The sequence below is a fragment of the Salmo trutta genome, chromosome 9 (assembly GCF_901001165.1).
Source record: "Salmo trutta chromosome 9, fSalTru1.1, whole genome shotgun sequence".
Lineage (NCBI taxonomy): Eukaryota > Metazoa > Chordata > Actinopteri > Salmoniformes > Salmonidae > Salmo > Salmo trutta.
In genome coordinates this window covers 19,642,973-19,660,006 of record NC_042965.1, presented here as the reverse complement: position 1 = coordinate 19,660,006, position 17,034 = coordinate 19,642,973, and the positions used below count along the sequence as shown (strand labels likewise).

General features: G+C 44.0%; 1 protein-coding gene across 1 annotated transcript; it reads left to right on the top strand.

The window, feature by feature from the left end:
- Positions 1–524: 524 nt before the first annotated feature.
- LOC115199630 (E3 ubiquitin-protein ligase NEURL3) lies at positions 525–6,849 on the top strand. Its single transcript, XM_029761950.1, has 4 exons — positions 525–668; positions 4,401–4,913; positions 5,038–5,223; positions 6,192–6,849. The coding sequence occupies exons 1-4, from the start codon at positions 638–640 to the stop codon at positions 6,359–6,361; spliced, it is 900 nt and encodes a 299-aa protein (XP_029617810.1). The 5' UTR covers positions 525–637; the 3' UTR covers positions 6,362–6,849.
- Positions 6,850–17,034: the final 10,185 nt, after the last annotated feature.

Below are 17,034 nucleotides of genomic sequence, written 5' to 3'. Positions count from 1 at the left end.
GTTCAAGTTTGCGCTTATCAGAACTGACATTTGCTCAGCGCCAAAAACAATCAGAGGGAACATTGGGTGTGAATACTTTCTGAAGGCACTGTACATAAAGAACCTTGTTAGACCTGAATGATGTGAAATGAAAGTAATACCACTCTAACTTGATACCTATATGATGTGCTGTAGTTGTTAGAAACGGTGGTTTATTTCCTACAACAGTTTGATCATGCTTTCAAAAAATTATCTGTACTGTTTTCAAAGATATCATAAAATGTAAAATGGTGTTGCATAAAACAAATAAAAAATTGATAATTTTAGTACAATAACTAACTTGTAGTAATCATATGATAGATTTTATTTTTGACTTGACATGACTCAGTAGAGTGAAGTGAGTGTTGGCACCAGAAGAAAAAAGCAGCATCCGTTGTTAGAATGTAGGTATTTTCCAGAGAACTGTCCCTCCCCTTAGCCATCCCCTTTCTCTTCCCTTATGTGATGAGTTATGATTTGTGTATAAACTACAGGCACATGTGCAGACTGAGAGGGGTATAAATACAGCAAACACTCCCACCATCTTAGAACTATACTCAACCTACTGTAGGTGTATGTACTATAAATTGCAGAGCATACGAAGAGCAACCTGCACAAGATGGTGAAGGAGATGGTCAGCAGAAGCCTTGGTAAGGATGGCTTCTTATTGATGAATGATGACAACTGTGTTGTAATTGTTATAGGAGGAAAATGATAACTCTATATGTACATTTTCAAAGATACAGACCTACCACTTATAATGGTCTCATGTGAAGTTGATCTTTATATCTACAAACATTAGAGTAGTACAATATATACACTTCCGTTCAAAAGTTTGGGGTCACTTAGAAATGTCCTTGTTTTGAAAGAAAATTTCATTTTTTTGTCTATTAAAATAACAGCAAATTGATCAGAAATACAGTGTAGACATTGTTAATGTTGTAAATGACTATTGTAGCTGGAAACGGCTGATTTCTTTAATGGAATATCTACATAGGTGTACAGAGTCCCATTATAAGCAACCATGCCATGTGTTACAATGGCTTGTTGTGTTAGCTAATCCAAGTTGATCATTTTAAAAAGGCTAATTGATCATTAGAAAACCCTTTTGCAATTATGTTAGCACAGCTGAAAAATGTTGTGCTGATTAAAGACACTAAAATATGGTTGTGATCAAACAAGACTAACAAAGAATGTATGTCTGAAGTGACTGAGAATGAAACTGAAACTGCTTTACTGAAAGACATAAAGAAGCAAAAAAAATGGCCTTCTTTAGACTAGTTGAGCATCTGGAGCATCAACATTTGCGGGATCGATTACAGGCTCAAAATAGCCAGAAACAAATAACTTTCTTCTGAAACTAATCATTCTATTCGTGTTCTGAGAAATTAAGGCTATTCCATGCGAGAAATTGCTACGAAACTAAAGATCTCGTACAACGCTGTATACTTCTCCCTTCACTACGGGATGCTGACCTTCTAGGCAGAGTTCCTCTGTCCAGTGTCTGTGTTCTTTTGTCCATCTTAATCTTTTCTTTTTATTGGCCAGTCTGAGATAAGGTTTTTTCTTTGCAAATCTGCCTAGAAGGCCAGCGTCCCAGAGTCGCCTCTTCACTGCTGACGTTGAGACTGGTGTTTTGCGGGTACAATTTAATGAAGCTGCCAGTTGAGGACTTGTGAGGCATCTGTTTCTCAAACTAGACACGCTAATGTACTTTTCCTCTTGCTCAGTTGTGCACCAGGGCCTCCAACTCCTCTTTCTATTCTAGTTAGAACCAGTTTCCGCTGTTCTGTGAAGGGAGAAGTACACAGCGTTGTACAAGATCTTCAGTTTCTTGGCAATTTCACACATGGAATAGCCTTCATTTCTTAGAACAAGAATAGACTGACGAGTTTCAGAAGAAAGTAATTTGTTTCTGGCCGTTTTGAGGCTGTAATCGAACCCACAAATGCTGATGCTCCAGATACTCAACTAGTCTAAAGAAGGCCAGTTTTATAGCTTTTTTAATCAAAACACCAGTTTTCAGCTGTGCTAACATGACTGCAAAAGGGTTTTCAAATGATCAATTAGCCTTTTAAAATGCTAAACTTGGATTAGCTAACACAACGTGCCATTGGAACACAGGAGTGATGGTTGCTGATAATGGGCCTCTGTACGCCTACCATATGTAGATTTTTCATAAAAAATCAGCCGTTTCTTGCAACAATAGTTATTTACAACATTAACAATGTCTACACTGTATTTCTGATCAATTTGATGTTATTTTAATGGACAAAAAAATGAGCTTTTCTTTCAAAAACAAGGACATTTCTAAGTGACCCCAAACTTTTGAATGGTAGTGTATATATAAACTCAGCAAATAAAGAAATGTGCCTTTTTCAGGACCCTGTCCTTCAAAGATAATTCATAAAAATCCAAATAACATCACAGACCTTCATTGTAAAGGGTTTAAACATGCTTGTTCAATGAACCATAAACAATGAACATGCACCTGTGGAACGGTCGTTAAGACACTAACAGCTTACAGACGGTAGGAAATTAAGGTCACAGTTATGAAAACTTAGGACACTAAAGAGGCCTTTCTACTGACTCTGAAAAACACAAAAAGAAAGATGCCCAGGGTCCCTGCTCATCTGCGTGAACGTGCCTTAGGCATGCTGCAAGGAGGCATGAGGACTGCAGATGTGGCCAGGGCATTAAATTGCAATGTCCGTACTGTGAGAAGCCTAAGACAGCGCTACAGGAATACAGGACAGACAGCTGATCGTCCTCGCAGTGGCAGACCACGTGTAACAACACCTCCACAGGATCGGTACATCTGAACATCACACCTGCGGGACAGGTACAGGATGGCAACAACAACTGCCAGAGTTACACCAGGAACGCACAAACCCTCCATCAGTGCTCAGACTGTCCGCAATAGGCTGAGAGATTTCCTGCAAGACAGGAATGTCAGTGTTGTGCCATGGCCAGCGAAGAGCCCGGATCTCAATCCCATTGAGCACGTCTGGGACCTGTTGGATCGGATGGTGAGGGCTAAGCCCATTATCCCCAGAAATGTCCGGGAACATGCAGGTGCCTTGGTGGAAGAGTGGGGTAACATCTCAAAGCAAGAACTGGCAAATCTGGTGCAGTCCATGAGGAGGAGATGCACTGCAGTACTTAATGCAGCTGGTGGCCACACAAGATACCGACTGTTACTTTTGATTTTGACCCCCCCCCCCCCTTTGTTCAGGGACACATTATTCAGTTTCTGTTAGTCACATGTCTGTGGAACTTATTCAGTTTATGTCTCAGTTGTTGAATCTTGTTATGTTTATACAAATATTTACACGTTAAGTTTGCTGAAAATAAACGCAGTTGACAGTGAGAGGATGTTTCTTTTTTTGCTGAGTTTTTATTTCTAAGTAAGTAGATCAGAAAAACTTTCTTGTGCATGTCTGAAACCGCTCAAAGATTTTGTATTGTTCCTTCAATTAATTATACACATATTCGTCAAGGGATTCCAGTAAGCACAGATGACAATACAGCCAGTAATTCACAGCACTGGCATACTGTACATGGCCAGTTACCTATGGCTGTGACTTGACTTCCTTTCCGAGAGGACAGTAGAAAAAGAGATTGTGTGGCAACCAGTCATCTATTCAGTTGATTGGCTAAGTATTTTATTTTATTCCATTTTTGGCATGACTAGCAAGTTAATATACTACTGACAAAAGATCTGCTTTCCAAAGGCTTGTCTGATCTGGGTTGAAAGGAGGGTTAGGTAATTATTAATGTGATATTCAATCACGAATAGTGTTTTGTTGAACAATTACATTGAAACAAGTTTAAGACATGTGATGTAATGGGGGCCAAAATCAGATAACTTGGTGAGTGCACTGTAAACAAGTATGTGATGTGAACAAGCCTCTTCCTTAACCAGGTTACTCTCCTGTATTTATTTATCTATGTCTATACCTATAACTGCCTTTCCTGCTGGCAGTGTCAATGCAAAACTCAAAGGATCCACCCTGTACTAGTTAGCTAATAACACTCATCTAATTTTTCATTTTAGAAGTAACATTTAGTATTGATCATTGTTATCATGAGCCACTATACACTTTAGAATGGCACCAGATATCATTAGAGATTTAAAGTTACTGAATGCGAAACAAATTGTTGTCATTCAGATCCCTTGACTAGACTTCTTTATACTGATCTACTTTGTTGGCACAAAAAAAAAAGTCTTTCAGTAAAGCAGTTTCAGTTTCATTCTCAGTCACCTTCAGACATACATTCTTTGTTAGTTTTGTTTGATCACAACCATCTTTTTTATCATGACTGAGGTACTGTAGCATTACAATGATTAACCGTGGTTGTTCTTTTTTAATCTCCTTTAGAGTCTGAGCCAGAACACATTTGTGGACCCCACTGCCTGGGCCCCTTGACCTTCCATAAGGAGGTGGTGGGGGCCTTGGTGAGCCTGAGCCAGGGAGCCAGGCGGGCAGACAGGACTGGGGTCACCTTCAGACACGGCCTGGTGTTCAGCAGCCGCACGGTACGGCCCCAGGAGAGGGTGCATCTACGAGTGGAGTTGTGCAAGCTGACCTGGCATGGAGCCATGCGTGTGGGCTTCACCAATGTGCTTCCTATTGCCAGAGCCCTGCCCTCCCTGGCCATCCCAGACCTCACAGACCTCCCTGGCCACTGGGCCGCTCCTGTGCCTGAGACTTGCTGCCTGCCAGGCTCAGAGCTGGAGTTCTGGGTCTCCAATGGCGGTACAGTGTATTTCAGGAGTGCCAACAGCCGAAAAAACAGCCGAAAACACAAACTGCTGAAGGGAGTGGACCTCAGCCGTCCCCTGTGGGCCATGATTGACGTGTATGGGCAGACCTGCTCTGTGCTCTTACTGGGTAAGTTCAGAAATCAATGGAACATGTATGAATGAACAGTGTAGTCTAATTTGATTTATTGGTTTGAAATTATGTCTATCTGTCAGTGTCAGTGACTAACCACAAATCTGGTTATATCTTGTAGGGTCGGAGAAGAAAGAGTTTTTGGGGAATCAAAAGTCCTGTCCTGCTCCTCAACGGCGTTCCTCCTGTTCTGCTCTTCAGAGACACACCTTGCTCAATATTGACAACCATGTGAATGTGAGACAGATTTGTGATGACAGTCATGACAGCTATCTTCTTCCCCGTCCAGCGACTAAGCAGACATCAGGTAAGCATCACATTGATACAATAAACTCCTGCTATCTTGTTTTGGATATTTATTTATGAAAAAGGTACTTAATTTGAGTATAATATCTTGATATTTAATCTAAGGTATTATTTTTTTAAATGTTAAAATATATATGTTTCTATTGTCACATGCTTGGCAAACCTACAATTTCTACAAGTTAACGTTTTACACACGTACTACTTGTGTAGCTTAACATTTACAGAAACATCTAAGCCACATTTGTTCAAGGACATAGATACAGTATATGTTAGCCTCACGTACTGTCGGACTCAGGGGCGTCTATTGGGTATGGCAGAGTATAGCGGTTGCCATACCTTAGCTCTCAACACCAACAATTTCAATCCCCATTAAAAGACAAATGCAGTTTAGTGGTATTAGTGGGCTGGCTTTAGGATCATGCAGATGGCTCAGAGCAGACTGGCGCGGTAGTAGAGAGCGTGTTTTAGGCCCATGTGGACACCTCGGAGCTGGCTGGTGGACAGCGCGACTTTTCTCTCAAAACAGTGCAGAGATGGAAGGTGTCTGTAGATGACTAGGACACTAGGTAACTGATGTTTGACTTGACATGAAACTAAACTCGTTTTTAATCCCGGTGCTGAGCTATGGTGTAGCAGCTAATTACTGTATGACATGTGTTGAGGTGAATGAAGCTACAGCAGCTAAGGTGATAATGGCTGGAGTCAGTTTAGCTAGTTTTTGCTGTTCTCCAAATAGTATTTTAGAGTTTTGAAATTGTGTAGAAGTGCAGTAAATGAGCTTTAACTATTTTTTTTAAATACCTCCCCCCAGCTCTGTAACTTTGCCATACCCTAGGTTTAGCAGAAATTACACCCGGATCAACCTTATGGACACAACAACACTAGCCACCCTAACTTCAAAGTGAGGCTGAGCCAAGTCCCACTTGACCTTATAGGTCATGTAACTGAGCGTATCTCATTTGATTGCAGATTGTGAGAGCGTGGAGGACTGTGCAGTGTGTATGAGCCAGAAGGCCTGTATCAGCCTGCAGTGTGGCCACCAGTGCCTGTGTCTCCAGTGTGCCACCAGAGTGATCCAGGAGTTTGGAAACTGCCCTCTGTGTCGCCAGAACATCAAGAGCTTCCTGCAAACTAAATGACCCAGTAGGACTGACCCCAATTAGTCGACTGGTCGATTGTTTGGTCATTAGGCTGTTGGTCGACAGAGATTGTTTTAGTCGAGCAGTAACAAATAGATATATATTTGTATATATTTGCGCCCATCTCAGTGACTTAATCCATTGAGGAGGCCTAGACTAAAAGCCAATTTATGTTTGATTAGAAAATGTGGTCGGAAGCTCCATATGGAGGGTGTGACACAATTGCGGAGCCTCCAGAGGCATGCAGAGGCCAAATCGAGCTCTGTACCGCATCGCCATGCGCCTCCCAAAAATGTTTAACAATGTGGAGGGCTCTGTATAATTCAGCATTGACATGATTGGTTGACGGTAGGTGGGGCAGTACATCCTGTATAAACACAAACTCACTTCCTTGACAACAGCTCTGCACTGCTCTGCGAAGGTCAATAAGTATGAATGCCCTGACTTCTAATGAGGCCATTCCTGCCCTGAGGCCGTATCACCAAAAATGCTGCATGGCCAACGCAGATGTCTGATTGACCATGTGCCCAGATGCACAATGCACTTCTCTCTTCTGCCAATTTGTGCCAGTGGCCATTTTAGCATGTAAATCTTGGTGGGGCAAACTCCCCCAAAACATATTGGGATGCATGCCAGCATCCCAATATGCTACACAACACTAAACAATACATTAATTGCACTACAACGTTGACAAACGGTGCCCACAAACTGCTAGGGCCTACATAAAGCTGTCCCAACAGCAGTCCCAACACCTTACCACAACACCACTGGCCATCAGCGGAGCCTTGTCTGGCAGCGAAACACTTCATTCAGACTCATTTACTGCCTTTTAAAAAAACATAGCTGATATGGCTGACTTTCTTAAACAAATGTGGTTTCTACTGACAATTGAGATGTACAAACTATGGTATAAGGGGACGGCGAGCGGATAAGAGGCAATCCATAATTCCGATTAAGACATGAATGAGCGAGCTAGAACGGACGTAGTCAATTTAACAATTTGTTCTGCACTTTCAAAATGTATAGCAACAGAATTGAAAACATGGGCCGTTCTTACAGTATTCTCCCTGTACACCTGTCAGTTGGTGTCAAGTTTGTCGTATGATGAAGCTGGAGGCTCTGGACTGGGGGCCGTCTCTGGAGGCTCCAGACTGTGGGCCGTCTCAGGAGGTTCCGGACTGTGGGCCGTCTCAGGAGGTTCCGGACTGTGGGCCGTCGCTGGAGGTTCCGGACTGTGGGCCGTCGCTGGAGGTTCCGGAACCGTGGCCGGAAGCTCCAAACTGGGAACTGTCGCCGGAAGCTCCGGACTGGGAACTGTCGCCGGAAGCTCCGGACTGGGAACTGTCGCCGGAAGCTCTGGACTGGGAAGGCGCACTGGAGGCCTGATGCGTGGGGCTGGCACAGGTGGAGCCAGACTGGTAACACGCACCTCAGGGCGAGTGCGGGGAGCAGGAACAGGACACCCCAGACTGGAGAGACTCACTGAAGGCCTAGTGCGTGGAGCCGGGACAGGTGGCCCCAGACTGGTGACACGCACTTCAGGGCGAGTGCGAGGAGCAGGCACAGGGCGTACTGGGCTGTGGAGGCGCACTGGAGGTCTGGAGCGTAGGGCTGGCACAATCCGTCCTGGCTGGATGCTCACTTTAGCCCGGCAAGTGCGGGGCGCTGGCACAGGACGCACTGGGCTGTGAATGCGTACTGGAGACACCGTGCGTATCACCGCAAAACATGGTGCCTGACAGGTCACACGCTCCCTAAAGCGAGTGCGTGGAGGAGACACAGGACGTACCAGACTGGGGAGGCACACTGAAGGCCAGATGCGTGAAACTGGTGCATATGACACCGGACTGGTGTCTCAGAACACCCGCTCTGCAGCGCTCTCAATGCCAACACCTCTCTCCGGAATCTTGCGTCGAGTTCCTCACTCGTCTCCCTGACTGGCTCTGGTTCACCCCTCGGCTCTCCACGGTAAGCACAAGGAGTTGGCTCAAGTCCCAAACCTGACTCCACAAAACTCCCCGTGTGTCCCCCTCAAAAACATTTTTGGGGCTGCCTCTCGTGCTTGCCTTGATGGTATAACGCCTTGTAATATCGCTGTTCTGCTCTCGCTGCTTCAATCTCCTCCTTTGGACGGCGATACTCCCCTTCCTGCCTCCAGGGTCCTTTCCCGTCCAATATTTCCTGCCATGTCCATTCCTGTTTAACACGCTGCTTGGTCCTTTGGTGGTGGGAGATTCTGTCACGTTTGTCGTATGATGAAGACCAAAGCGCAGCGTGTGTATCGTTCCACATTTTATTTAAACAAACACTTACTCTGTCATAGGCGTCATAAGGGACAGACCAAGGCGCAGCGGGTATAGTGCTCATCTTCTTACTTTATTAGGAGAGAACACTCAAACAAAATAAACAAACGACCAAATAGTTCCGTAAGGCACACGGCTATACGAAAAACAACCACCCACAAACCCAAAGGAAAAAAGGGCTGCCTAAGTATGGCTTCCAATCAGAGACAACGAAAGACATCTGCCTCTGATTGGAAACCATACTCGGCCACACATAGAAAACGAACATAGAAAATGACAACTAGAACAAATCCCCTCTAAATAAACCAACCCCAAAACACACAAAAACAACACCCCCTGCCACGCCCTGACCATACTACAATGACAAATGACCCCTTTACTGGTCAGGACATGACAGTACCCCCCCCCCCCAAAGGTGCAGACCCCGACTGCACCTCAAAACAAAAAAACCCACAAAACAACCCCAAACCTAAAGGGAGGGAAGGGAGGGTGGCCACAGTCAACGACGGTTCCTGTGCTACACCCCCCCTTCGCCAATCCTCCCACTACGGAGGTGGCTCTGGCTCTGGGTGTAGCTCCTGTTCTGAAGACTCTGGGCTGCAGACCACCACTGAAGGCTCTTGGCTGCAGACCATCGCTGGAGGCCCCGGGCGCAGGGTAAGCTGGACCGAGGAGACGCACTGGCAGCCAGATGTGCTGCACCGGCGCACTTCTCCCTGGCTGCCGGCCAACTCTCACCCGGCAACGCTGCGGAGCCCGTACTGACCGCACCGGACTGTACGTGCGTATGGGCGATACCGTGCGCATTTCCGCATAGCTCGGTGCTCTCTCGTCACCCGCTCCCCACGGTAAGCAGGGGGGGTTGGCTCAGGACTCCACCCTGACTCTGCCCAACTCCCCGTGTGCCACCCCCCAATTTTTTGGGGGGGCTGCCTCCCACACTTGCCTCTTGGCTTATACAGCGCCTCATAGTAGCGCCGCTCTGCCTTCGCTGCCTCCAGTTCCTCCTTCGGTCGACGGTACTCCCCAGCCTGCCACCAGGGTCCCTTCCTGTCTAAAATCTCCTCCCACGTCCACGACTCCAAATCCCTCCCATTGGCTACTAACAGCTTACTACACAACATACAATCATTATTACTTTCTTAACTACAGTATACAGATCTCCCTGGCATATTACATCATTTATGCAGCAGCATACAAGACATTTTTGGACACCTTGTTGTACTGTGCTCAATTGAACAGGAAGGTGGCACGGTGGTCCATTGTGGGCAAATATTGTCATTCAACTTTTTTAGATATATATTTTAGCTAAACAGGTGGGGCTCAAAACAGCTGGGGCTCTGTGTGAATTGTTTGCTTTTGATTGTTAGTTAGTGTATATCAATTCCCCATTACATATATCACCAGTAGTAAATGTACAGTTAATTCCTATCATTTCGACTCTACAATGTTTGTTACATTGGTTACGGTCATTCATTTTAATGCATTTAATATTATTATTCAAGTCTTCCCGTTATCATTGTCGGAATGGACACATTGATGGCAGAGTGCACAACGAATGCTACACTTGTGAGAAATAACTTTATTTTTATCCCATTTACAAGTTCTGTCAATTTAGTCATTGTATTTTGTTTGGAGCGCTCCTGTCAATGTTGAGTAAGGACGCACATGCATTGAAGTAGGCCTATATCTACTTGGCCTGTGCGCAAATGTAGGCATATAAATGTGCCCATTTAGGGATCAGATAGTATTTCTGATTGGCAAAATGTGAAGACTGTGCAAGGGACTGTCACTAGCGACTGTATATTGCCATGCAGGTAATCACCCACATATACCCAGTAACTCTGTGTTATCAGATGTCTTTGTAAAGAAATGTTATAATCAGAATTCCAAACTGGGTGTGTCGAGCCCTGAAGGCTGACAGCCGTGGTATATCAGACCGTATACCACGGTTATTACAAAACATGTATTTTTACTGAGGCACCTCGGGGGTTTACCATATACCATGGCTAAGGGCTGTGCCCAAATTACTAAAAAGAGATTACTGGATTTTGTTCATAAGGATATACACAATCTATTTTCAAAGTGAAAGGAAACTATTGATTTTTTTAATTAATAAAAAAGATAAAATGAAGATGTATTGATTGCGTATGTTTTCACACCCCAGAGCTAATACTTGGTGGAAGCATCTTTGGCAGCCATACAATTCTACCAACCTTGCCCAACTCAGTTGAAGGCATTCAGTTGTACAACTGACTAGGTATCCCCCTTTCCCTTTCATAGGGCAACATATTGTTTTTTGTCAAAATTGCTCAAGCTCAGTAAATTTGGTTGGGAATCATTGATGAACAACAATATTCAAACCTTGTCTCTGATTTTCAAGCAGATTTAAGTCAGGACTGATTCTGGACCCTTCAGGAATACTCAATACCTCCTGGAAAGCCATTCTGGTGTGTCTTTGGCATAAAAATCTATGTAATTGTCCTTCTGAAAAATAAAACTATCCCAGTCTTAGATTTTCAGAAGACTACTGTAAGGACAGACACTAGGAGATGAGAAGCAAGTACAGGGAGTGAACATTTAATAAACAATGGACATGAAACAGAACACGGACAGCGTCTGGAGAGGGGAAACAAAACAACATTAATACTGACACAGGGATGAAACTGAGGAATAGACAGGTATAGGGGAGGCAATCAAAAACGTGAAGGAGTCCAGGTGAGTCCAATGAAGCGCTGATGCGCGTAACGATGGTGACAGGTGTGCGTAATGATGGGCAGCCTGGCGCCCTCGAGCACCAGAGAGGGGGAGCGGGAGCAGGCATGACAACTACAGAGGGTTTTTCTCAAACTTTTTACTTGGGCTTTGCTCGTTTCATTTTTAAAAATCCTGACAAACTCCCTAGTCCCTGCCGGTTACAAGCATACCCATAATATGATGCTGCCAGTGCCACCACAATACTTGAAAATACAGAGGATCAACAACATTGTATTCACTCCACATTACTGGCCTGTATGCCAAAGTTAAAAGCAGGAAGCCTATGGTAAAAAAAAATCCACTCCAAATCATTCATTATTTTTGCAACAAGGCCATTAACTAATACCGCAAGACAAATATTCTTACTTTTTGGCCAAAATGAAAAACTACCGGTTTGGGTCAAGTCTAATACAACACAACACATATTGAAACCCTCTGTGTTTTCATGTATTATGGTGGCAGCATAATTTCTCTTCTAAAATAGGTTTTGAAAGATATATTTTCAATTGTGGGATAATAATAATCAAAGCAGATAATGTCCATGGACATTTTTCTCTTTTGTAGGGTATGGGGGGCCCCTCAAAAGCATTTTGAAAAGGGCCCCAAAATCACTAACCCCAACACTAATCTTAGCTTCATGTCAACACCCAGGCTCAACCTTAACCATAACCATAACCCTAAACCCTAAACCCTAACCCATAATTCCTACTTTAGGCAACGTTGAAAATTATGTTGGGTTAATACTTAATTTGACCACTAAGTGGCAGTGTTACACTGTTAATGAAGAGCTAGGCTACACCTTCTAATTTCAAGAGGCAGATCACAGGCCCACAAGTTTAACATTCTAACAAAGCCACGACCAGTTGTGTGACTTGAGCCACATTGAAACCAATGCCATAACCCACTAAATATCAATCTCTTATACACCTTTCTTCTTAATTTATGGTTGGTGTGACTCAGCTGATGGTAAGGTGACATGATGCTGGAAGCCTGGAACAGTTGGTTTTCTCTCATGAGGAGATAATGTGGAGGGAGGGGAACAGAGAGGGTTGTCGATCTCACGGCACAGCCAGGCTGTTAAATATTTATCTTGGATGGCAGAGCAGAGCTGGGTTGCAGTCAGGACAGAGAGAGATAGAGAGAGCCAGAGAGAGGAGGAATCCACTAGTCCACCATGGGCCTGAAGAATATCTGAGGACTGAGTCAGACGCTGGGAAAGACTGAGCGGCGAGCCAGCCTCTCTACCACAGGTTGTCAGGAATAACAACAAAACTAAGGAACTCTGTGAACCGAAACAGGAGGAATAGCTTTGTACCTGTACTGGAAGTACACTTTCTGTACCAGAGTATCTCTACTTCTACACAGGTTGTTTATGTTGAGAAACAGGTTGTTAATACTGCTGTCATAACAGCTGTCATTACAACAGTTTAAAGGTAATTTCTCCAACCACTACCACATTCCATGAGTTTCTTGTTCTTCAGCATGTTTGATATTCTAAAGTAGAAAGCAGTTACCAATGTGTCCACTTTACACTGCTGTCCTGCTACATACTATAGTACTTTCCTCCGCAACACACTAATTCCCAAACTGGGTGGGCAGAGAGGCCTGCCTTTGCAGCATGGGGAGGACTGCTTTTGGAGCAGACCATGGAAACACTGATTCCTCTCCTCCAGCTTTGGGCATGTGTATATAATGTAAATGTGTGACTAAGTGTGTTAGCGTGAGCCCAGGTCTGTATTTTGAATTTGTGTATTCGTGCAGAGATAGCAACCCTAGCAGGGGATTCATTGCTTTGTGTCAACTTACATTATGACTCAAGGTTTAGTTTAGCAAATCTGCATCTCGTTCTCTCACACCAACCTTTTTTCAGAGCATTTTCTTATTATTCTGTACGTAAACCCGAGACACTCCATTTAGTATGATATGTTACGTTTCATATGGTATGTATTCATTTGTGGATGTCCATCACCCATTTCGTATGATATGTTAAAAATTACAATTCGTATTGTATGCTACAAATTTGCAAAACGTATGATATTTTATGAATTCTAGCTAGGTGGCTAACATTAGCTAGGCTAGGGGTTAAGGTTAAGGTTGGGGTTAAGTTAGGAGTTAGGGGAAGGGTTAGCTAAAAAGGTTAAGGTTAGGGGAAGGGTTAGCTAAAAAGGTTAAGGTTAGGGGAAGGGTTAGCTAAAAGGGTTAAGGTAAGGGTTAGGATTAGGATTAGGGGAAGAGTTAGCTAACATGTTAAGTAGTTGCCAAGTAGCTAAAAAGTAGTAAGTAGTTGAAAAGTTGCTGATTAGAAAAAATGCTAAAGTAGTCCATGATGAGATTCAAACTCTCAACATTTGGGTAGACGCTCGCGCAATACTCCCACCCATCCACCCCAACCAAGTAACTTTCTGTCTTTTGTAACCACACCAAACGTAACATATCATACTAATGCAAGTCAGATTTACATTTACTATGTTACGTCTAGTCTATGAGACCAGGCTGCTCACACAGGCCTTAGACTGTGAATGGAGCACCATGCTATTACTGGATCTATCTCAAACAAAAGTCTGTTTATTTAGATGGCTATGGAAATGGCCTCCTCGGTTCCTGCTCATGAAACACAAAAGGTCGGTGCCACTGAGGCTGTGCCTGCATGGGAATTTCTATTATTTCCAGCTGCAGATGGAAACTATTACCAAGTCGCTGTATAGTGGAGTGGGGGGGTGCATGCTCAAACACACACACACCCACCCACACACACATACATACACACATACAGTCACTCACTGACACATAAAAAACATTCAAACTCAAGCTCGCAGAAGATAAAAGACACTCTGTTGGCTGGAGAGAGTGAGAAAGAGCAGCAGTGGTTCTCTCCCTCCCTCCTTTTTCTTTCTCAAGAACCAAGAACACCTCTCTACTCAGCCTGCACTGCTCTGTAAGTCTCTCTCTCTCTCTCTCTCTCTCTCTCTCTCTCTCTCTCTCTCTCTCTCTCTCTCTCTCTCTCTCTCTCTCTCTCTCTCTCTCTCTCTCTCTGCTGCTCCACACCAAGACTAAAAAAACAGTTCATATTGTGAGACTCTCCCGCTCTCTCTCTTTTGCTCTATCACTTAGAGGACTGAAGAGATCAGGAGCGTAATGACAGGATTATACACTTGAACTGTGGGAACTGGAACTCTGTTTATCTTTAGTTCTCCATGTGTGTCAATTACTTTTTGTCTGAATATTGTAAAACAGTAACAGCCAAGTAGTTCTGGTAGAGTTCTAACATTGTGTTAGGGAGGAGCTAACTTTCACTGTATATGGTTGAGCAGATAGGAATCTGAACTCCACGGAAAAACAGGCTTCTGCTGTTTCCGTGGCTGTTGTTTTGGGCTAAGAGCTATGCTGAATGAAACCACTTCAGTACTGCACTTCTGGTTATGCTGTGCATGTTCATGTACACATACTGTATACGTTCATTTGTTCATTCGTTCATTCAACATGCCAGTGTTTTATCATGATCATTTTGTTACCATATCGTATGTGAAGGGCTTACTAGTAATTTAACCATCATTTCCACTTCTATGGTTTTGGGGCTTGTTCTCTGTTTAGCTTGTTAAAAAAAAAGAAATGTACCCCCTTTTTTCTCCACAATTTCGATTTTGTCTCATCACGGCAACTCTCCAAAGGGCTCGGGAGAGGCAAAGGTCAAGTCATGGGTCCCCCGAAACATGACCCGCCAAACCGCGCTTCTTAACACCCGCCCGCTTAACTCGGAAGCCAGCCGCACCAATATGTCAGAGGAAACACTGTTCAACTGACTATCCAAGTCAGCCTGCAGGCGCCCGGCCCACCACACGGAGTCGCTAGAGCACAATGAGCCAAGTAAAGCCCCCCCAGCCAAACCCTCCCTTACACCGGACAACGCTGAGCCAATTGTGCGCCGTCCTATGGGACTCCTGGTCACGGCTGGTTGTGACACAGCCTGGGATCAAACCTGGGTCTGTAACGAAGCCTCAAGCACTGTGATGCAGTGCCTTAGACCGCTGCGCCACTCAGGAGGCCCTAGCTGGGTTGTTTTATCCTAGTAGTAGATGACCTTGAGAGCTCCAAATGGATAATGATTATTCAGATTCTTCTTTGGGCAAACCACCACAAGCATATCTTCCTGTGTCCATTCCTCTACTCTGATACTCAGGGTGCATAAGTGCTGTGCATCTTAGTGCTGATAGAGAGAACGAAATAGAGGTTTCTTATCATAGATTAACTCTCAGGAGAGCATTCCCCTAAGGAGAGTCTAAGCAGAGGTACGCATGGGAATGGTTGGCTTCACCATCAGTCAGCATTATGGCTCATAGGGTTGGGAGATGGACCGACCAATGTCACCAAAGGTTTGTGTACAAGCAAAACAAACCAACAACCCCCATGGTGCTGAGTGTACAAAATATTCTCTTTCCATGACATATACTGACCTGGTGAATCCAGGTTAAAGCTATGATCTCTTATTGATGTTACCTGTTAAATCCACTTCAATCAGTGTAGATGAAGTGGATGAGATGAGTCAAAGGCTTTTTAAGCCTTGAATGGATTGTGTATGTGTGCCATTCAGAGGGTGAATGGGCAAGACAAAATATTTAAGTGCCTTTGAACGGGGTATGACTGTGTCAAGAACTGCAACGCTGCTGTTTTCTCACCTTCAGGTTTCCCGTGTGTATCAAGAATGGTCCATCACCCAAACAACATCCAGCCAACTTGACACAACTGTGGGAAGCATTGGAGTTCAAATGTGCTAGCATCCCTGTGGAATGCTTTCGACACCTTGTAGAGTCCATGCCCAACGAATTAAGGCTGTTCTGAGGGCAAAAGGGAGTGCAACTCAATATCAGGAAGGTGTTCCTATTGTTTTGTCCACTCAGTGTGTGTCCGGCTGTATGGGAGACAATGATGATCATTTAGGCTGTATGAGAGACAGTGGTGATCATTTAGGTTGTATGGGAGACAGTGGTGATCATTTAGGCTGTATGGGAGACAGTGGTGATCATTTAGGCTGTATGGGAGACAGTGGTGATCATTTAGGCTGTATGGGAGACAGTGGTGATCATTTAGGCTGTATGGGAGACTGTGGTGATCATTTAGGCTGTATGGGAGACAGTGGTGATCATTTAGGCTGTATGGGAGACAGTGGTGATCATTTAGGTTGTATGGGAGACAGTGGTGATCATTTAGGCTGTATGGGAGACAGTGGTGATCATTTAGGCTGTATGGGAGACAGTGGTGATCATTTAGGCTGTATGGGAGACAGTGGTGATCATTTAGGCTGTATGGGAGACAGTGGTGATCATTTAGGCTGTATGGGAGACAGTGGTGATCATTTAGGCAAAGGTCACCTAAGGATAAACCAGCTGAATTGACAGATTTTATGTTAAACGTCTTTCAGTGTTCAGCAATACTTAGTATAATACTACAATACTTATAATAGGATTATACTACTAGGTATTAAATCTTAAAGGCTTGATGGAAACCAAATACTTCCTTTTATGGGCAGTTTTGATTGTTTAATTCCAAATACCTGATTCATTTTGCTATATGTTCAGATACTGTAGTCTAGTGCTTTACTAGGAAATGTTTTTCCTA

Bases quoted from the DNA above. Each gene is read 5' to 3' on its own strand.
- LOC115199630 (XM_029761950.1), top strand. From the start codon at position 638: ATGGTGAAGGAGATGGTCAGCAGAAGCCTTG. The intron at 669-4,400 runs GTAAGGATGGCT...AATCTCCTTTAG, and splicing joins GATGGTCAGCAGAAGCCTTG to AGTCTGAGCCAGAACACATT. The intron at 5,224-6,191 runs GTAAGCATCACA...ATTTGATTGCAG, and splicing joins AGCGACTAAGCAGACATCAG to ATTGTGAGAGCGTGGAGGAC.